The 22,653-nt window shown below is 41.6% G+C and overlaps 1 protein-coding gene across 4 annotated transcripts in view; it reads left to right on the top strand.

Annotated features, from left to right (window-relative positions):
* aimp1a (aminoacyl tRNA synthetase complex interacting multifunctional protein 1a) overlaps window positions 1–7,835 on the top strand; it is a 68,953-nt gene extending 61,118 nt beyond the window's left edge. For all 4 annotated transcript variants that reach the window (XM_072256392.1, XM_072256393.1, XM_072256395.1 and 1 more), the window contains exons 6-7: window positions 5,645–5,813; window positions 7,288–7,835. In XM_072256392.1, coding sequence (XP_072112493.1) covers window positions 5,645–5,813; window positions 7,288–7,454 — 336 coding nt within the window. In that variant the 3' untranslated portion in view covers window positions 7,455–7,835. The remainder of the gene's footprint in view (window positions 1–5,644; window positions 5,814–7,287) is intronic.
* Window positions 7,836–22,653: the final 14,818 nt, after the last annotated feature.

The raw sequence follows: 22,653 nt of genomic DNA, 5'->3' as shown, positions 1-22,653 counted from the left end.
CTTCATGATTGTATTAATGTTAGCCCAGAATAGATCCTCTGAGACTTTGATGCACAAGAACTTAAAGATGCTTATTCTTTCCACTGCTGCCCCCTCATTGAAGACTGGTGTTTTCCCAACTTTCCCTTTTCACAATCAATTCCTTGGTCTTACTGATGTTGAGTACAAGTTTGCTGCTGTGACACCACTCAACCAGCTGATCTATCTGGCTCCTGTACTCCTCACCATCTAAGATTATGTCATCAACAGTTGTGTCTTTAGTAAATTTATAGATGAGTTTGAGCTGTACCTAGCCACACAGACATGAGTGTTGAGGCAGTAGAATTGTGGACTAAGCACACATCCTTGAGGTGCACTTGTATTGATTGTGTCTGAGATGGAGACGTTATCTCTGATCCATGCTGATTGTGGCTTTTTGGTGAGGACATCAGGGATTCAGTTGCAGAAGGAGGTGCAGAGGCCCAGGTTTTAAAGCTTGTTGATTAGTACTGAGGGTATGATGGTGTTGGGTGTTGAGCGCTGAGCTGTAATCAGTAAGTAGCAGCCTGAAGTAAGTATTCCGGTTGTCCAGGTGATCCGAGGCTGAGTGAGAGCCAGTGAGATTGCACCTGCTGTAGACCTGTTGTGATGTAGGCAAATTGCCGAGGGTCCAGGTTCTTGCTCAGGCAGGGGTTAATTCTAGCCATGACTGACCTCTGAGTACTTCATCACAGTAGATGTGAGTTCTACCGGGTGATAATCCTGAAGGCAGCTGTTTTTGAAATGTTTAAAAACTTGAAGTGTTAGACCTGGGAACTAATTTCAAGCTTATAGAAAATTTTACCTCAAATAAATTACTTAGGCTCATTTTAGTTGCCATAAGAAAGAATGACATAAATTACAAACAACTTAGAAGCCTCTCAAGCCAAACAGGTTAATCAAAAGTTGTTAAAGAAATAGTCATAGTCATACTTTATTGATCCCGAGGGACATTGGTTTTCGTTACAGTTGCACCATAAATAATTAAATAGTAATATGTAAATTGTGCCAGGAAATAAGTCCAGGACCAGCCTATTGGCTCAGGGTGTCTGACCCTCCAAGGGAGGAGTTGTAAAGTTTGATGGCCCCAGGCAGGAATGACTTCCTATGACACTGTGTTGCATCTCGGTGGAATGAGTCTCTGGCTGAATGTACTCCTGTGCCCAACCAGTCCATTATGTAGTGGATGGGAGACATTGTCCAAGATGGCGTGCAACTTGGACAGCATCCTCTTTTCAGACACCACGGTCAGAGAGTCCAGTTCCATCCCCACAACATCACTGGCCTTATGAATGAGTTTGTTGATTCTGTTGGTGTCTGCTACCCTCAGCCTGCTGCCCCAGCACACAACAGCAAACATGATAGCACTGGCCACCACAGACTCGTAGAACATCCTCAGCATCGTCCGACAGATGTTAAAGGACCTTAGTCTCCTCAGGAAATAGAGATGGCTCTGACCCTTCTTGTAGACAGCCTCAGTGTTCTTTGACTAGTCCAGTTTATTGTCAATTTGTATCCCCAGGTATTTGTAATCCTCTACCATGTCCACACTGACCCCCTGGATGGAAACAGGGGTCACCGGTTGCCTTAGCCCTCCTCAGGTCTACCACCAGCTCCTTCGTCTTTTTCACATTAAGCTGCAGGTAATTCTGCTCATACCATGTGACATAGTTTCCTACCGTAGCCCTGTACTCAGCCTCATCTCCCTTGCTGATGCATCCAACTATGGCAGAGTCATCAGAAAACTTCTGAAGATGACAAGACTCTGTGCAGTAGTTGGAGTCCGAGGTGTAAATGGTGAAGAGAAAGGGAGACAAGACAGTCCCTGTGGGGCCCCAGTGCTGCTGATCACTCTGTCAGGCACACAGTGTTGCAAGCACACGTACTGTGGTCTGCCAGTCAGGTAATCAAGAATCCATGACACCAGGAAAGCATCCACCTGCATCGCTATCAGTTTCTTCCCCAGCAGAGCGGGGCAGATGGTGCTGAACGCACTGGAGAAGTCAAAAAACATGACCCTCACAGTGCTCGCTGGCTTGTCCAGGTGTGCGTCGACACGGTTCAGCAGGTAGGCGTTGGCATCCTCAACTCCTAGTCGGGGCTGGTAGGCGAACTGGAAGGGATCTAAGTGTTGCCTAACCATAGGCCGGAGCAGCTCCAGAACAAGTCTCTCCAGGGTCTTCATGATATGGGAGGTCAATGCCACCAGTCTGTAGTCATTGAGGCCGCTGGGGTGTGGCATCTTCGGCACAGGGACGAGGCAGGATGTCTTCCACAGCACAGGAACCCTCTGGAGACTCAGGCTCAGGTTGAAGACATGGCAAAGTACTCCACATAGCTGAGGGGCACAGGCTTTGAGCACCCTGGTACAGACACCATCCGGGCCTTGCTTGGGTTGAGACGTTTCAACTGTCTTCTCACCTGTTCAGCTGTGAAGACCACCGTGGTGGTTTCATGTGGGGAAGGGGTATAGTCATGAGAGCAGGGTGGGGGACTGTGAGGAGGGGTAGGAGGGGAGAGCGGAATATGTGTTGGTTGGAGGCCGACAACAGATGAATCATGTGGGGGATGGAAAGGGGCCACAATGTCAAATCTGTTAAAGAACAGGTTAAATTCGTTGGCCTGTCCACACTGCCTTCAGCTCCTCTGTTCCTAGTTTGCCGGAACCCAGTGATGGTCCTCATCCCACTCCAGACCTCTCTCATGTTGTTCTGTTGGAGTTTCCACTCAAGCTTCCTCCTATACCTGTCTTTAGCCTCCCTGATCCTGGCTTTCAGGCCCCTCTGTATTGCCCTCAGCTCCTCCCTATTTCCATCTGTAAATGCCCTCTTTTTAGCGTTCAGGATGTCCTTAATGTCCTTTGTTACTCATGGCTTGTTATTTGAATAACAAAGGACAGTTCTTGTCGGAACATTGCAGTCCACACAGAAGTTGATGTAACCAGTGATGCATTCTGTGAGCCCATCAATATCCTCTCCATGTGGCTCACAAAGTGCCTGCCAGTCTGTCACCTGAAAACAACCCTGGAGCGCCTCATCAGCCTCCTCCAACCATTTCCTCACTGTCCTCGAGGTTGCAGGTTTACTCTTCACCAGAGGCACATAGTGGGGTTTTAGATGCACCAGGTTGTGATCTGACCTTCCCAATGGGGGAAGGGGAGAGGAGCTGTATGCATCCTTAACATTAGCGTACATCAAATCCAGAGTCCTCTCCCCTCTGGTTGTACAGCTCACATATGCGTGAAGTTGGGCAGTGGTCTAGCCATGGTAACATGGTAATGAGGGCACTCGGGTGCTGGGTTTGTAATCTGGCTATGACGGTGTAAATGATGTTACACGCCGACGTCGGGTTGGCAGAGGGAGAGATGTACACAACAACCACAATTGCATGTGGGATTTCCCTTGGCAAATAATATGGCCGGAGTCCAGCAGCAAAAAGTTCAATATCTGGGCTACAAACACGTTCCTTGTTCATAATATGACCAGGATTGCACCATCTGTTGTTTACCAGAACAGCAAGCCCCCCTCCTTTACGCTCACCAGTCTCAGTGCAATTCCGGTCAGCTCAAACGGTCTGGAAGCCCTCTATGGAAACGCTTTGATCGGGTATGTCCTTGTGCTGCCACGTCTCAGTAAAGCACATGACACTGCTGTCCTGAAATGTCCTCTGACTTCTAGCTAGCGCCGTCAACTCGTCCATTTTATTACCCAGTGATCTCACATTGCCCATGATGGGAGAGGGGAGACATGGCTTATAACTTCTCTTCTCCAAAAGGCTCTGTTGTCTCGACCCGGTCCTCTTCCTCGCCTATTTGATCCCCCTCTGCATCCTCTGTGTGTTTTCCTCCAGATTTCAGCAGGGGGGGGGGGGTCCGCCGCTCTGTTCGCTAAACCGGCGGGCATGAGCGCAATCAGCAGGTCCCTGGAATAAACAATGCGACCATACTGCTGCAACGCTAATGAGACGTGTCCGAATGTAACTAATTCCTGCGCCAAAAACCCAAATAAAACTCTCTCCACCAGCATGTTAGAGAGGGTGCAGCTTCAACGTGTTACTGTGAAAAAAAAATACAACAAATACCGTAAGTTAAATGATGGGGCATATCTCAATACTGAGTGTATCTGATGCTATCTTCTGTTGATTTGATGCGGAAATAAATTACATTGGCATGTAATCCTACTTAAACAGCAGTGTAAATATATACATCCTAACTATGAAATAAAGAAATATCCTATTTTGTCAACATCCACCACCATCCATTCTCTCCAGCTTCACCCTATCCCACCCAAAGGTTGAGTAGTCATTAATATTAATTATGAAGCATCTAGAGGGAACCCAACTGAGAGTTTTCTTGTAAATATCAAATTTGGATAGATTTGACAGATCTTTCCAAAAGATTTTAAACTCCTCTGGCATAGTTCAGAATAGCGTAGGATCAGTTGCACTCTGCTTCAGAATTCTGTTGGTTTATTATCGTCACATGTACAAGGTACAGGGAATGGCTTGTCTTGTATACCATCCATACAAACTATTTCATTACAGTAGTACACTTCTACCAATTACAGTTTATTTCTGCTAATTATCTGCCCTTTGCAATCACTAGGGAAGTCTGTTTTGTCATATGTAAGAGTAAGCTGAATGATGTCACATAACAATGTTATACTGAGTCTGGGATGCAGTGGTTGGAGTTTGGACTTGGCAACTGCATGTGTTTGTGCTCTTTGCCTGCTTTCACCTAGCCCCTTATAGGATTGAAATTCCTAAATCTCTAGCACCAGTTTCAGTTTGGCTTCTCAGCAATAGAAGTGATTGTAACTATGTCTGCCTTATGTTTTCTGTGCATTCAATAGTATTAGAGACCGTCTTCTTATCATGGTCAGGGCTTGAAATTATATGTTTCGATATAACAATAACAGCCTGTACATTCAACCTGGAATAGCTTTGATTTATTTATTAATTACAGTTGGCCCGAAGCAACAAAACAATCTGCAAATGTGTTTCTCTTTAAATCATTCCATCACTGTTATGCTATAGAGCTAGTACTCTTATGTTGCCCCAAATATTCAATCTGGATGCATATTGATCATCAAAGATGCCTCTCATCCCAGAAGTAGATGAATCCAATCGTTAAGGTTGACCATAAAATCCCTTTAGCCTGGTTCACTATTTGGTGAGGCCACTGGTGATTTGAATCATAATTCCATCTATTTTTCATTCCATATTGTTTTATACCTTTCTCTAACAAACATAATTTATTATACAGGTAACTCCTTTCTGTTTTTGCAAGAGCTTTGAAATTCTGACAATTTTCGAACAATGTGTTTCCCAAGTTCTTTTCTGAATGCTGTTGTTCTGATCTTAAATTGGTGACATCCAGTTCTAGATGCAGATGCACAGCAACTGAGTTTACTTGTGCTTATGAGTTCTCCTGTGACCTTATGCTCTATCTTGATCGTTTTATAGCTTCTCTGTTCTCAGTTAAATGCTTTATGAGCAATAGAACTTGCATAATTGAATGCCCTGTATAGATTTTTCAAAATTATTGTAATTTTGAATTGTGCATGTTCCAAACAAGTTTAAAATTTGTGCAAGTTTTTCTACGAACTGAAATTTTCTGTTTCTGCAGATGCAAAATCGACTGGCAGTAATGCTGTGCAATCTCAAACCAGCTAAAATGCGGGGAGTAGTCTCACAGGCTATGGTGATGTGTGCAAGCTCACCAGAGAAAGTTGAAATCTTGGATCCTCCACGTGATGCCCTCCCTGGAGATCGAGTAACTTTTGAAAACTATCCTGGTAGGTTGCTGATCTACAAATGTTTGTATTTTGCCAGCCTTTCATTGATTGCTAATTCACTAAATTGCTTTCAGGTTGGTCTTGAGGGTGATCACCTTGAATATAAATCTTCCTTTCAAATCTATTTGGACTGCTATATTCAAAACTTATAACTGCAAAAGGAGATAATAGGTATTGAAGGGACTCAAAACTTGGTTTATGCACTAAAGGCATAATTTGGGCTTGAATTGGTTGGTTTTCACTTTACTTTTAATTTTTGTCAGTTCCTATGAAAGTAGAGTAGATTTTCAAAACTACAATAAAATCCCAGTAGTCCAGGATGTTTAAGGTTTTGGAATCAATCTGGCAGATTTTTAAGATTATTGGATATTGCATCCATTAATACCCAAGAGAATGAATACCAGCTTTTTTAAATGTTACATAGTTGTATAATGAACCTGATAAGTTTAAATGGAGCACAAGAAACAAGCCCCTGAAAGGAAGTCCCCCAAGTGGGTCAAATGCTGAACCATTAGGATTCACAATTATCAGATAGTGGATTATCAGACTTGATTATGTTCATCAACTTAACTAATGTGTAACATGAGAATCTTAAGTTGTCACTTTTGTGCCTTTATAATTTGTCTCCCTACCCTTTGTTTTCTTTGTTCCTTCATGCCACTTTGAATTTCACTATAGAAGTTATCGTGTCATTTTTTACTTCTGTCCATGTTGAGTTTCAATAACCTCTTAAGCAATAATTTAATTAGTGAATAGTGTATTAATAGCATCTTTCACTTAATGTTTAGATGTCTGAAGCCCTCCATTGGTCGGGGTTAACCATAGTGTTGCGTCCCAGCTGTCATACGCAAGGCTAGGCAGTACAATATGGAGAGCAGGCTGTTGGCCATGCAATAGACTCCCTTTTTCCAAGCAGATGATGAATCCAGACAGCAGAGACTGATACAGTGGTATCGCAGGAGTTGCCAGTCAATGTTGAACTCAACGTAGGACTACCTGAGGGACTCCAGCTCTGGATTTTTCATCAATATTTACTCCTGAAGCCTTTCCCATGAGTGGGTATAGCTACAAGGCAGTGGAGGTTTGAGATCAGAATTTCCTAGATGAGCTGCCAATCATGGCTAACAAGCCCCATCTACCCGGGCAACTGGTTTCAGTAACCTACCTTTACCCCAACTTCTGTCAGTATAAATGGTTCTGCCAGGCTTAGTAGCTAAGCCCACGTGAAAGTCAGAAACTGTACTTGGTTGTCCCCACACCACCCTTCCCCCCCCCCCACCAAAGCTATGACTACCTTAAAGAATGTTTTGATGTACATGTGAGAAATAATGATATAATTAACTATTATGTTTCCTTTATACTGTTGAGTTTGGTATTGCGTGAAATGTTGAAACAACTTCCTGCAAAGCTATTAAGTATGTGTTCCTTTCCTTTGAATCTATACTACTTAATGAATTCTATGTTTTCCCTCCAGGTGAACCTGACAAGGAACTAAATCCAAAGAAGAAAATATGGGATCAAATTCAGCCTGATCTAAGCACAAATGAAGAATGTATTGCCACATACAAAGGAACCCCATTTGTGGTGAAAGGAAAGGGTGTTTGCAAGGCTCAGACAATGGCTAACAGTGGAATCAAATAAATTATTATTTCTGTAAAGTTAATGAGTGTCTAATATTGCAAAAAAAAATAAATACTTGAAAGCATTGCGACCTCAAATTATTTGTAATTGTGCTTATATATTCCATGTGTTGCAAATATAACTGGTGTAATATCTAAGAAATGGTTCCTTAAGGTTGTTGTAGCTGGGGAGGCAGTGGGGATAAGCTCCCACTACCTGTTAAATGCTCCTCATGGCATGCATCTCAAATAGTCTGACAACCAAGTCTAGCTCCTGGAAATGGACGGTTGACTTTTCAGATTGAAACCTTTCTTCAGGACTGAATTATATATCTGAATAATATACAGTACTTACCTTTTGAAGAAATATCATTGAACCTTAAACATTAAATATGTTTCTCCATGTTTGTTGCCTGCTAATTTCTAACATCTATATTTTTGCAAGATTGGCATCTGCCGTCTTTTTTTAATGCTATCTATTCTATCTATTTTCAGTGAAATAATTTTGTGGTGTAACCCTTGAATACATCTTACTGTCTTTCATTAACTGCAGCAAATAAAATCTTCTAAGCAAAAAATAATATTTCTACCCTCACTGCAGAAAATTACATTCTTGATTGTCATTTGGTTATGAAGAACAAGTGATTTGTGAAAGCTGACTTGAGAAAACAAACACAGGATTTTTTTTTTACAATTTCTTCTTTTGGCCAAAAGCTGTTTTCTTATGTGTAAAGAATTCAATTACATTTACTGCTGTTATTTTTTTTTTAAAAAGGCTTCCTGTATTCTGTGATAGAATGTAAACATGCTACAGAGTTGTGTATCTTAGCTGCTAGTCTTTTCTGCTATTAATTGTTTGTTTTCAGCTGTTAAAATAATCTGAATGGTCTGAGATTGCAGAGTTCAGAGATGGAGACAACAGCGAGTTCCAGTACATGGTTTGCAAAAGGCTAGGATGCAAATACGAGTAATTACAAGAACTAGCAATGTTGATGTTTATTGCAGGGTGTAATTGAGTACAAAAGTATGAGAGGTTGTGCTTCATTTATCAAGGGCATTTGTGAGAACACAGATGGCATGCTCTAAAACATTGGTTTCCAATGAAATGAAATCTTTAGGAAAAATGACATAAAATCAGAAGATGTAGAATCCTTCTAGCTAGAGTTTTTTTTAAACTGCATATGGGAGTTGCATACAGTCTTCCAGACAGTAGCCAGGATGTGGAGTACAAATTATGATAAGAGATAGAAAAGGTATATTAAAAAGTGCAATTTGTTGATTGTCGTGGGGATTTCAATATGTAGGTGTATTGAGGAAAATTGGGTTAATGCTGGATTCCAGGAAAAGCTATTTGTAGAATGCCCATGAGATGGCTTTTTAGAGCAGTTTGTCATTGGGCCCACTAGGGAAAAGACAATTCTGGATTGGGTGTTGTGTAATGAACCAGACTGAGGAGCCTAAGGTAAGGAACTCTTAGGAGGAATGATCTAACATAAAATTTACCCTGCAATTAGAGAGGGAGAAGCTAAAATCAAATTAACAGTATGGGTATTAATGTTGAGTAAAGATAACGATGGAGACATGGGAGAGGACCTAGCCAAAGTTGATTGGAAGGGGACACTAGTAGGGATGATAGTAGAGCAGAAATGGCTGGTGTTTCTGGGAGTAATTGGAAACATGCAGGATTGGTTCATTCCAAAGAATAAGAAGCATAGAAGTAAGTGAGAGGGTATAGCAAAAATTAGTGAGAAGCTAGAGAATTTGGAAGTTTTGATGAACCAACAGAAGGCAACTAAAAAGCATTAGAGAGAAAAGATGAAATATAAAGGTAAGCTAGTTGATAATGTAAAAGAAGATACCAAGTGTGTTTTCAGATTGAGATTTTTTTTAAAAGGCAAGAGTGGACATTAGACTGCTAGATAATGATGCTGGAAAGGTAGTAATGGGGACAAAGAAATGGCAGATGAACTGAATAAGCATTTGTATCAGTTTTCACTGAGGAAGACACCAGCAGTGGACCAGAAATTTTGAGAGTGTCGGGACAGAAGTGAACGTAGTCACTATTATATTACTAAGAAAGAAGATGCTTGGGAAGCTGAACCTGGACCCTTTGCAATTTTGCTATTGCCACAATAAGTCCACAGCAGATGTAATTACGCTGTTCACTCAACCTTGAATCACCTGGAAAATAGGATGTTAGGCTGCTACTTATTGACTACATCTCAGCATGCAATGCAATCAAACCTTTGGTTCTAATCAAAAAGCACCAAAACCTGGACCTCTAATTGGATACTTGACTTTCTCACTGGGAAACCATAGTCTGCATGAATTGGAAATAACATCTCACAATTGACACTGGTGCACCTCAAAGGTGTGTGCCTAGTCCACTGCTCTACTCTACACCCATGAGTGTGTGGCTAGGCACAGCTCGAATGCCATCTATAAATTTGCGAATGACGCAACTATTGTTGGCAGAATTTCAGATGGTTCCGAGGAGGCGTTCAGTGAGATAGATCAGCTGATAGAGTGGTGTTAATCAGCAACAACTTTGCACTCAAGAGTTATTAAGACCAAGGAATTGATTGTGGACTCCAGGAAGGGTGAATCAAGGGAACACACACAGTCATTGAGGGATCAGAAGTAGAAGGGGTAAGCAGTTTCAAGTTCCTGGGTGTCAACATCTCTCTGAGGATCTATTCTGGGCCGAACATATTGATGCAATTACAAAGAAGGCACAACAGCAGTTATATTTCATTAGCAGTTTGAGGAGAATTGATAATGTCACCAAAGACGCTTGCAAGTTTCTACATGTGTACCATGGAGAGCATTCTAACTGGTTTCATCAGTCTGCTTTGGAGGGGTCACTGCACATGATAGCCTGTAAGCATCCAGGACATCTTCAAAAGGCAATAGCCTCAAGAAGGTAGCATATATCATTAAGGACCCCTATCACCCTCTTCTCAATGCTACCATCGAGGAGGTATAGGAGTCTGGAGACACACATTAATGTTTTGGGAAGTTCCTTCCCCTCTACCATCAGATGTTTGAAAGGACAATGAACCCATGAACACTTCCTCAGTATTTTTTTCTCTCTAAACTACTTAATTTATTTCTTTATATGAGGGGTGATTGATAAATTCGTAGCCTAATGTAGAAGGAGTCAATTTTAGAAAACCTAGCACATTTATTTTTCAACATAGTCCCCTCCTACATTTACACACTTAGTCCAGTGGTCGTGGAGCATACGGATCTTGGACCCCCAGAAAATGTCCACAGCAAGGGTGATTGATAAGTTCGTGGCCTAAGGTAGAGGGAGTTGAGTTATTAACTTCAAACTTTCTGCATAATCACTGAAAGAGTTGAACTGCATGTGCATGTAACGAGAGCTGTATAGATGGTGTTTCTGTCTTTGCAACAGGATTATTAGCAATCCTCTGGGCCTTATGGTGGATAGAAGACTCTCGACCACGTAGGGTTATCATCTGTTCAGATTCTGCTGCTGCCTTAGAGTCTATAAAAGGGAGCAAATCAAAAGCTTGTCCTGACATAGTTATTGAGATTCTCTTAATGTTGTTTAGAGTAGGGAATATGGGTTGTGCAGTTAGATTTTCATGGATACCTGGGCATGCTGGGGTGGAGAGAAGTGAAATTGTGGATGACATTGCAAAGTCTTCCTTACAGAGCAGGCAAGTAGAAATTAGAGTTCCCCTAGGCAGAGCAGAATTGAGAAGTAGGATTAAAAAAGGTATAGCGAAGAAGTGGCAGGAGGATTGGAAAAATGAATTAAGGGGCAGGCATTATTTTTCTAGTCACCCACTAGTTAAAAGGTTCTCAGACTGTTATCTTTTAAGGCGTAGAGATATGGTGAAATTTACAAGACTTAGGTTAGGTCACTGTGGACTAAACTATTATTTAAAGATAATAGGAAAACATCCTACTGGATTATGTGACTGTGGTAGTCCAGAGACAGTCCAGCATGTTTTGCTGAGCTGTAATCGACACAAAATTGAAAGAAGCATGTTGTTCAAGAGGCTATCTGGCTTAAATTTATTTTGGTTTTCTATTCAATCTTTGTTTGGCCATCAAGAGAATCAACATCTGATTGAAGAGTCTATCATTCAGTTTATGAGTGAGACTAGGTTGTATTCGAGAATTTGAGTTCCTTGAAGTTCTATAATTAATTATACATCCTTCAGAGGGCTGTAATACGCCTAGATGCATCTAAACAGCCGGAAATAGAAGAAGAAGGTCCAACTGCTGGTGAGTCAGCATCCTGGCAAAAACTGCAACATTAAGACAAAAGAACACTCCGAGCAACATCGTGAAAAGGTTATTGAAAAGCACAAGACAGGAGATAGATACAAGAAAATTTCAAGTCATTGACTATCCCTTGGAGTAGTTAAGTCAGCCATCAAGAAATGGAAAGAATATAGCACAGCTGTAAATCTACCTCAAGCAGGCTGTCCTCAGAAACTAAGTGACTGCAAGAAATGGAGTAGTGTGGGAGGCCACCAGGAGACTTGTAACTCTGGAGGAGTTACAAGCTTCAGTGGCTGTGATGGGAGAGATGGCACATGCAACAACTGTTGCTGGGTGCTTCAGCAGTTGCAGCTTTATGGGAGGATGGCACAGAGAAAGCCACTGTTGAAAAAAAAACTCAAGAAATCTTAGCTAGAGTTTACCAGAAGGCATGTGGGAGACTCTGAAGTCAGCTGGAACAAGGTTCTATGGTTTGATGAAACCAATATTGAGCTTTTTGGCCATCAGACTAAACGTTGTTTGGTGTAAGCCAAACACCCTGCACATCATCAAATACACACCATCCCAACTGTGAAGCTTGGTGGTGGCTGCATCATGCTGTGGGGATGCTTCACTGCAGCACGCCCTGGAGGGCTTGTGTAGGTAGAGGCTAAATTAATGCAGGGAAATCCTGGAGGAAAATTGATTCAGTTTGCAAGAGAACTGGGACTTGGGAGAAGATTTGTTTTCCAGCAAGACAATGATGCCAAAAATAAAGCCAAAGCTACACAGGAAAGGCTTAACAACAACAAAGTTATTGTCCTGGAGTGGCCAAGCCAGAGCTCAGACCTCAATCCAAATGAGAATTTGTGGTTGGACTTGAAAAGGGCAGTTCACTCATGATCCCCAGGCACTCTGACAGGGCTTGAGAAGTGTTGTAAAGAAGGATGGGGAAAAATTGCAGTGTCCAGATGTGCAAAGCAGATAGAGACCTATCCACACAGACTCAAGGCTGTATTTGCTGCCAAAGGTACATCTACTAAATACTGACTTCAAGAGGGTGAGTGAATACTTTATACTTTATACTTTATTGTCACCAAACAATTGCTACTAGAACATACAATCATGACAGCGATACTGTATTTGATTCTGTGCTTCACACTCCCTGGATTACAAATATTAAATATTAAAAATATTAAAAATAGTTAAAAATTAGTAAATATTAAAAATTTAAATTATAAATCATAAATAGAAAATAGAAAAAAATGGGAAGTAAGATAGTGCAAAAAAACTGAGAGGCAGGTCCGGATATTTGGAGAATACTTATGCAATCAATTATTTTGTGTTTTATATTTGTAATTAATTTAGATCAGTTTGTGCAGATCTCTTTTTACTTTGATGCAGAAGAGTCTTTCTGTTGATCAGTGTCAAAAAAGCTTCATTACATCCACTGTGATTCAATATTGTAAAAAAAAAACATGAAAACTTTCAAGGGGGATGAATACTTTTTATAGACACTGTAGATAAGTCAGATGGATTACACTCCAGGGTACGGAAAAAGGTAGCTGAAGAGATTGTGGAAGCATTAGTCTTTTAATCTCTCGAGATTCACAAGATTCTGGAATGGTTCTGGAAGACTGGGAAGTAGCAAATGTCACTTTACACTTTAAGAAGGGAGGAAGGCAAGATCAGGAAATTATATGCCAGTTAGCCTGAATCAGCAGTTGGCAAGATGTTAAGAGTCATTAATTAAGGGTGAGATTTTGGGGTACTTGGAGGCATGTGATAAAATAGTCTGAAGTCATTATGGTTTCCATAAGAAGAAATCTCAATCTGCTGAATGGCAAAAGACAAAAAATGGGAATAAGGGGGGCTTTTCTGGTTGGTTGCCAGTGTCTAATGATGGTTTGCAAGAGCCTGTTTTGGGACTGCCACTCTTCACATTATATGTCAATAATAAAGATGACAGAATTCTTGACTTTATGGCCAAGTTTGCAGATGATGCGGAGGTTGGTGGAGGGGCAGGTAGGTTAAGGAAGCAGGGAGCCTGCAGAAAGATTTGGACAGATTAGGAGTATGGGTAAATTAAGTGGCAGATAGAATATCGTGTAGGGAAGTGTATGGTCATGCACATTGGTAGAAGGAATAAGCGTGCAGACTATTTTTGAAAAGGAGAGAAAATTCAAGGTGCAATGGGACTTGGTAATCTAGTGCAGGATTCCCTAAAGTAAACTTGTAAGTTGAGTCGGTAGCAAGGAAGTCAAATGTAATGTTAGCATATTTCTAGTTCTCTTAAAAAGAATAAGAGCTAGGATGTCATGCTGAGGCTTTATAAGACATTGGACAGATCATACTTGGAGTATTGTGATCAGTGAAATGGGGACACCACTTTTTCCCTCATTAGGGAGAGAGAGAGCCTGTGGTATGTCCAATTACTGGGTGAACAAGAATTTCTTTGGGGTTCTGCAAGTCTGTATCTTTATTGATGCTTTGCTGAACGGTTGAGTGCTAAGTGGGGGGGGGTGCTGATGCTTTTTTTGCTGGGGGGGTGTTCGTTGCCTTGCTGCTGCTTGTGCGTGAGTGGGGGAGCTGGGGGGTTCTTTGGGGTTCTAACGTTTAACTGTCATTCATTCTTTGGGGCACTCCTCTGTTTTTGTGGATGTTTGTGAAGAAAAAGCATTTCAGGATGTATATTGTATATATTTCTCTGATATTAAATGTACCTGTTGAGTTTTGGGCTTCATATCTAAAGAAAGGATGTGCAAAGCATTAGAGAAGGTCCAGTGGAGTTTTAGGAGAATGATCCTAGTAATAAGAGGCTAATGTATCACTGGAGTTTAGAAGAATGTGTGGGAGGGATCCCATTGAAAATTGCTGAAATTTGAAATGCCTAGAGTGGATGTGGAGAGGATGTTTCCAATGGTGGGAGAGTCTTGGACCAGAGGGTGATAAATCTATGGAAGTCATTGCCACAGATGTTTGCAGAAGCTAAGTCATTGGATATATTTTAAGTGCAGGTTGATAGGTTCCTGCTTAGTATGGATGTCAGATGGCAAGCAAGCATTATTTTCTGCAAACACTCCATCTAGTATTGGATTTGAATTGGCATTGATGTCACACAGGTGCAGTAGTAGGTCATGTTGAATATCCTCACACCAAATATTCGCTTCAATTAAGTTTGCTTGATTTTGCAGCTTTTGACCTGTTGATAAAAGATTCAAACTATCAGTACCTATGCTGTCATTTTCATGGTTCTGGAATCTGTAATTTGAATTGGAACAAAGCTTGCAATTTTTCTGTGGATGCAGTTGTCTGGGAAGAGAGTAAGCATGGGATCATTGAAAAGTTGCAACAGTGGGAGCCATTCAGTCTATAAGAGCACAGGATATAGGAGCAGAATTTGGTTATTTGGCCCTGAAGTCTGCTCAACCCCATTCTTCCACCTTCTCCCTATTAACCTTAACCCGCTTACCAATCAATAACCAATAAAGTTCATACTAGGTAGAAAAGAGCTATGCACTAATCTAATCTTTCTGTACTTATCCATAGGACAGCCAAGTACTCTAAAAAAAAATTTTTTATAACTGTTTCTGTCCCCAACTCAATGATTTCTCTAATATTAAATCTCTAATATTTCCTGAAATCAAGAAAGTCTTGACAAATCAGAAGCACTGATTAGGTTCACCGATTTTTCAGCTCATCAATCTCTAGTTTCTTTCTGAATTTAGTTTGGCAAAAAAATTGTTTTATAATTTCTTCATGAAAACTATCTTATTATTGAGTGAAGCCTCCAAGTTTGCATTATGGAATGGGAATACTGATTTAATTGTGTATGGACTTCCATTTAAAACTTTAATTTAGCTGACTGGCACCCAAAATTGATAGGCAAGATAGTGAGTCTTCGGTGACACAGCATTTAGCCCTCATCTGGTTGTGCATGTCTTTGAATTAAGTATTGTTTAAAGTCTGAAACTATCTTTAATGAGCAGATACGAAAAGCAGTTTTCATAGGTTAAATACTGAATACAATATGTTTACTTCCATTCTCGTTCTCTCATTACCCACAAAATAAAGCTTTGTGTTTTCTGATCTGGTTGCATAAATGCCACAACCTATGGGCTATGTGTATATAATGTTATGAATACATCTTAGTGATTGCAAGGTGTTGAAAAAGGTCGATTAGTTTCTCTTACAATTACTTCAACCAAAGTTCCTATTCAAACCTGGTGATCTTTGTTTTCAAATCTGGAAAACTGAAGTCTGTGGCCAGATTTTTGCCTCAAAAGTATAACAGCAATTTAGCACAGAGAAGATTTTAATTATTTAAAGATGGTAAATTGACTGAAGTCTTCTTTGTAAACATATCGTATAGCTAATAATTTCAGTCCACTATTAGTTTGTACAACTTTACCGTTAGGTTTCTGTTACTATAAATCACCCATACATTCAAGTTAATGTCAGAGGTTTGAAGTTATTTTGGCTAATAAATCCCATTAGTTTCTGCAAAAGTGGGAAAAAACTGTGGCGGTGCTGTCAAAGTGAAGACTGTTCTGAACAAATGGCAGGACTTTTCATAAAGGGTTCAGAGGCAGATGGCAAATTTTGCCTTTGTTGTAATTAGTTTTCTCAGCTATATCTGTGCTTGATGGTCACTGCAGTAAAATTATTTCACCCTCATTCAAGAATGCCTCACAACCACATAAATATTATATCTTCAATCTTTAAAGCCAATAAATGGTTCAATTTTCCCATTTCTGCATACTTTTCTACCCTTGAGTTAAATGCATGAATTTTTCAATAGAGTAAATTTGGCACAGACAGGAAAGCTGACATCTGGCATACAACTTGTCATTTTGAAGATGATTTTTAGCCAAACAGCTGATGTTTACACCATATGGAGTCACAGAATCGCACAGCATGGAAATGGACTTGTCAGCCAAACTCATCCATGCCAAGAATGATGCCCGTCTACTAGACCTATACATATATAAATGTGTATATCTTCTTACTGCAGAAATGGAACACAAAACTTTTAAAAAATGGAAATGCAGTATGGAGGTTATTTCATAGCATTTTATAACATTCTTTTTTTCAGTTGGGATCTCTAATAACTGGTCAGGAAATACTAGAATCCCCACATATGGACATGGAAATATATTTTCAGCAAAATCAGCTTTTAAAATAATTCAATATTTTGTACTGTGTTAATTGTAGGACCATTACAGAGATAACATATCATTAGTATCTGATTATAGAAGTAGATAATAGCTCACATTAGTGTCTTTCAGCTGTCTATCTGGACTCTTGAGATTTATCCAGAATAAGATCTTTTAACTTCAAATTAAGCACCGCTTTTGAAGACTGCTTGAATCATTGTTCATCGTCTGAAAGGATCGTTCATTCTATTTTTCATTCATATCTCAAGTGGCTCCTGCATTAAAGTCATCAATACATAAAAATGAGAGTTCATCCTTTGTAAGTGCAGACCGTACTGGCCTCCAGTCCACAAATTAAAAAAAAACCCTGAGTTTCTGAATATCACAGAGGTAATTCTTTAGACTGATTTTCACTGTTATTCATTTGTCAAAACCTTGCTGCCACTGCAGAGCTTGCTGCTGGCTCATCGCATCCTTAAAGTACACTTAGTGTTGTTGTTGCTGCACTTGTAGACTGCCACGGAGGTGAGGGAGAGGTGTAGGATGGTTGGCAATGCTATGACGATTTGATCCAGTGAACCTTTTGAACACCTAGCCTAAAGCCACAAGACCATAAGATACAGGAGCAGAATTAGGATCAGAATCAGGTTTATTATCACCGGCATTATCATTAAGCCACTTGGCCCATCAGGTCTGTCCGCCATTTCATTGTGGCTGATCGATTTCCCTCTCAACCCAATTCTGCATTCTTGTTGTAATCTTTCAAGCCCTGACTAATCAAGAAACTATCAATATCTGCCTTAAATACACCTGGCATCCACAGCCACCTGTGGCAATGAATTCCACAGAGTCAGTGCTCTCCAGCTAAAGGAATTCCTCCTCATCTCCATTCTAAATGGACATCTCTCTATTCTGAGGCTGTGCCCTCTGGCCCTAGACTCCCCCTCCTTAGGAAACATTCTCTCCACATCCACCCTATCAAAGTCTTTCAACATTCAGTAGGTTTCAGTGAGACTCCCCCTTCATTCTTCCAAATTCCAGCTAGTAAAGTACCAGAGGCATCAATCGCTCCTCATACGATCAGCTTTTCATTCCTGGAATCATTCTCATGAACTTCTGTTGAGCCCTCTCCAATGTTGGCACATCCTTTCTTAAATAAGAGACCCAAAATTGTTCACAACACTCAAATCGAAGCCTCACCTGTGCCTTGTGCAAGTTCATCATGGAACCAGCGACTGCAGTATCTTTCACTGAGGTGCATTTTGCAGACTGGCTAAAATTTTTATCAGTTATGCAAATAAACAAAAGTGCAGCACAAAAACAATAGTGGCAGAATATCTGTCCCCACAGGACACTATAATTCTCAAATCAGTTTCAACTTACTGCAAAGTTTGCACTTTGTTTCATTGGACATTATTGATACATTTTCTGTTAACAAGGCTGAGATGAGCACTGTGCATGCTAATGAAAGCATCTTGTTTGTGGATGATAAAAGTGCTATTTAGACTGAACTGAATCATGTCTAGAAGTACCTGCACTAAATTAAATTCAAAATAAGCTTATTATCGAAGTTCATATGTGTCACCATATACAACCTTGAGATTCATTTTCTTGTGGGCATTCTCATAAATCCATAGAATAATAACCATAACAGAATCAATGAGGGATCACACCAATATGGGCATTCAACCAGTGTGCAAATGATAACAAACTGTGCAAATTGAAAAAGAAAGAAATCATAATAGTAATATGGTTGCAGGAACAGTCCTGTTATGGGGTGAATAAAGTTGAGTGAAGTTATCCCCTTTGGTTCAAGATCCTGATGGTTGAGGGGTAATAACTGTTCCTGAACCTGGTAGTGTGAGTCCTGAGGCTCCTGTACCTCCTTCCTGATGGCAACAGTGAGGAAAGCCCATGTCCTGGGTGCAGGGGGTCCCTGATAATGAATTCTGCTTTGCTGTGACACCACTCCATGTAGATGTGCTTTGTGGTGGGGAGTGCTTTGCCCATGATGGAAGACCGTATCCGTTACTTTCTGTAGGGCTTTACATTCAAAGCTATGAGGTAGCCAGTCAATATACTCTCCACCACACAGCTTTGGAAGTTTGTCAAAGTTTTAGATATCATGCTGAATCTTCACAAACTTCTACAGAAGTTGAGGTGCTGCCGTACTTTCTTTGTACTTGTACATAAGTGCTGGGCCCAGGACAGGTTCTCTGAAATGATACCACTGAAGAATTTAAAGTTGCTGATCCTCTCCATCTCTGAATTCCTCCTTGGTCTTGCTGACATGGAGCCGAGAGGTTGTTGTTCTGGCACTACTCAGCCAGATTTTCAGATTCCCTCCTACATGCTGATTCATCTGTACCTTTGATTTGGCTTATGCCAGTGGTATCATTAGAAAACTTAAATATGGAATTGGAGCTGTATTTAGCCTTATGGTCACAAGTGTAAAGTGAGTAGAGCAGGGGACTAAGCACACAACCTCCTGGTACACGGTCCTGACAGAGATTGGGGAGGAGATGATGTTGCCGATCCCAACTGACTGGAGTTTGCAAGTGAGGAAATCAAGAATCAAATTGCACAAGCAGGTATTGACGCCAAGGTCTTAAAGCTTATTGATTAGATTTGAGGGGATGATGGTATCGAATGCTAAGCTGAGGCTCCTGTACCCCCTTACTGTTGTCAGCAGCGAGAAGACAGCATGCCCAGGGTGTTGGGGGAGAGGTAGTCCTGGCGGGAGGATGGAGTGAGAGCAGATGTGCGTGAAATGGGGGAGATGCGTTTGAGAGCAGAGTTGATGGTGGAGGAAGGGAAGCCCCTTTCTTTAAAAAGGCGGACATCTCCCTCGTCCTGGAATGAAAAACCCCATCCTGAGAGCAGATGCGGTGGAGACGGAGGAATTGTGAGAAGGGGATGGCATTTCTGCAAGAGACTGGGTGAGAAGAGGAATAGTCCAGATAGCTGTGAGAGTCAGTAGGCTTATAGTAGACATCAGCTATCAGCTATCTCCAGAGATAGAGACAGAAAGATCTAGAAAGGGGAGGGAGGTATCGGAAATGGACCAGGTAAACTTAAGGGCAGGATGAAAGTTGGAGGCAAGGTTTATGAAGTCAACAAGCTCAGCATGCGTGCAGGAAGCAGCGCCAATACAGTCGTCAATGTAGCGAAAGAAAAGTGGGGAACAGATACCAGGATAGGTTTGGAACATAGATTGTTCCATAAAGCCAACAAAAAAGCAGGCATAGCTAGGACCCATATGGGTGCCCATGGCTACACCTTTAGTTTGGAGGAAGTGGGAGGAGCCAAAGGAGAAATTATTAAGAGTAAGGACTAATTCCGCTAGACGGAGCAGAGTGGTGGTAGAGGGGAACTGGTTAGGTCTGGAATCCAAAAAGAAGCGGAGAGCTTTGAGACCTTCCTGATGGGGGATGGAAGTATATAGGGACTGGACATCCATGGTGAAAATAAAGAGGTGGGGGCAAGGGAACTTAAAATCATCGAAAAGTTTCAGAGCGTGAGAAGTGTCATGAATATAGGTAGGAAGGGATTGAACAAGTGGGGATAAAACCGTGCCATTTCACGCACATCTGTTCTCACTCCATCCTCCTGCCACCCCACTAGGAATAGGGTTCCTCTTGTCCTCACCTACCACCCCACCAGCCTCCAGGTCCAACATATAATTCTCCGTAATTTCCGCCACCTCCAACGGGATCCCACCACTAAGCACATCTTCCCCTCCCCCACCTCTGCTTTCCGCAGAGATCACTCCCTATGCGGCTCCCTTGTCCATTCGTCCCCCCCATCCCTCCCCACTGATCTCCCTCCCGGCACTTATCCTTGTAAGCGGAACAAGTGCTACACATGCCCTTACACTTCCTCCCTCACCACCATTCAGGGCCCCAGATGGTCCCTCCAGGTGAGGCGACACTTCACCTGTGAGTTGGCTGGGGTGATATACTGCGTCCGGTGCTCCCAATGTGGCCTTCTATATATTGGCGAGACCTGACGCAGACTGGGAGATCGTTTCGCTGAACACCTACGCTCTGTCTGCCAGAGAAAGCAGGATCTCCCAGTGGCCACACATTTTAATTCCACGTCCCATTCCCATTCTGATATGTCTATCCGCGGCCTCCCCTACTGTAAAGATGAAGCCACACTCAGGTTGGAGGAACAACACCTTATATTCCGTCTGGGTAGCCTCCAACCTGATGGCATGAACATTGACTTCTCAATCTTCCGCTAATGCCCCACCTCCCCTCGTACCCCATCCATTATTTATTTATATACACACATTCTTTTTCTCTCTCTGTCCTTCTCACTATACCCCTTGCCCATCCTCTGGGCTTTTTTCCCCCCTTCCCCTTTTCTTTCTCCCTAGGCCTCCTGTCCCAATATCCTCTCATATCCCTTTTGCCAATCACCTGTCCAGCTCTTGGCTCCATCCCTCCCCCTCCTGTCTTCCCCTATCATTTCGGATCTCCCCCTCCCCCTCCCACTTTCAAATCTCTCACTAGCTCTTCTTTCAGTTAGTCCTGACGAAGGGTCTTGGCCCAAAACGTCGACTGTACCTCTTCCTAGAGATGCTGTCTGGCCTGCTGCGTTCACAGGCAACTTTGATGTGTGTGGCTTGAAATTGCAGCATCTGCAGAATTCCTCGTGTTTGCGACTTTCCTGTTTGAAATGCATTAAGTGGCATTTCTGGTGGATTTGCACATGAGAAAATGCAGTGATTAATTTGGTTGGCTTCTAAATGAGGTGAATCATCTATGATATGCCCAATGAAAGTGGAAGTGGTTCACAGGGCAAATTATATAGGACATGAGGCACTTGTGAATGTTCCATCTATTGCACATGTACTGCAACATCAATGTGTAGGAATGCAAGAGGCTGCAAAGAGTTGCGGACACCGCACAGTTCATCACAGGGACCACTCTCCCTGATATCAACAGCACCTCAAGAAGGCCATTTCATCAATGGTATCCCCACCATCCCGGACCACATTCTCTTCTCACTGCTACTGTCAGGCAGGAAGCTTGGAAGCTCATAGTCCCACAGCACCAGGTTCGGGAACGGCTACTTTCCTGTCCTTGTTATGTTCACGAAACAACCTGCATAAACCTAACCCCCTTATCTCAGCAACAGAACATATGTGGATTAGCTCTTGGCCTACCATGGTTCTGTCTCTGATGTGTCTTTGCTTTTTCCCACTAAGCTTCTCCCACTCCTTCACTGTCTTCTGTAATTTATGTATATTTTATATTGCGTCTGTTTCTGGTTGTATCTGCCTGTGAAGGTGCTGCAAGCAATGTTTTCACAATAACTGCACCTCACTATACGTGTGTACAGTGACTTCATGCAAAACGCAATATCCTATTGTGGGAATTCTATCTGATACACGTGTGATAATGGGGTGTCCAGACAACAGGAGTATGAAACCGAGATCTGATTAACTGTTTCATCCGATAAAAGATCAAATCAGTCTTTATCAATAATATAGTTATCATGTGAAATACCCATTTAATTTCTGTAGTAGAGTGTCTCAATCATGTGCTATATACCTCAGGCTAACTGTAATAGAATCACTGACCTGGAGTTTATTAACATCCAATATCCTGTTTGTATTATAACTGTAAAGAGAATATTCTTCAGTGCCCCTTTTGGCATAATCTCATTATATAAGTCTGATGCAAAAAAAGTGGTCTTCCTCTATTTTTTGAAATAATTTTCAGTCCACTGCTGTCAGTTATACCACAAAATAATCTGCAGATGCTGGGGTCAAAGCAACACTCATAACACGCAGGAGGAACATGCTTCCTCCAGCGT

Source organism: Mobula birostris, chromosome 4, assembly GCF_030028105.1.
Source record: "Mobula birostris isolate sMobBir1 chromosome 4, sMobBir1.hap1, whole genome shotgun sequence".
NCBI classification, from domain to species: domain Eukaryota; kingdom Metazoa; phylum Chordata; class Chondrichthyes; order Myliobatiformes; family Myliobatidae; genus Mobula; species Mobula birostris.
This window is presented reverse-complemented; position numbering and strand designations above follow the sequence as displayed.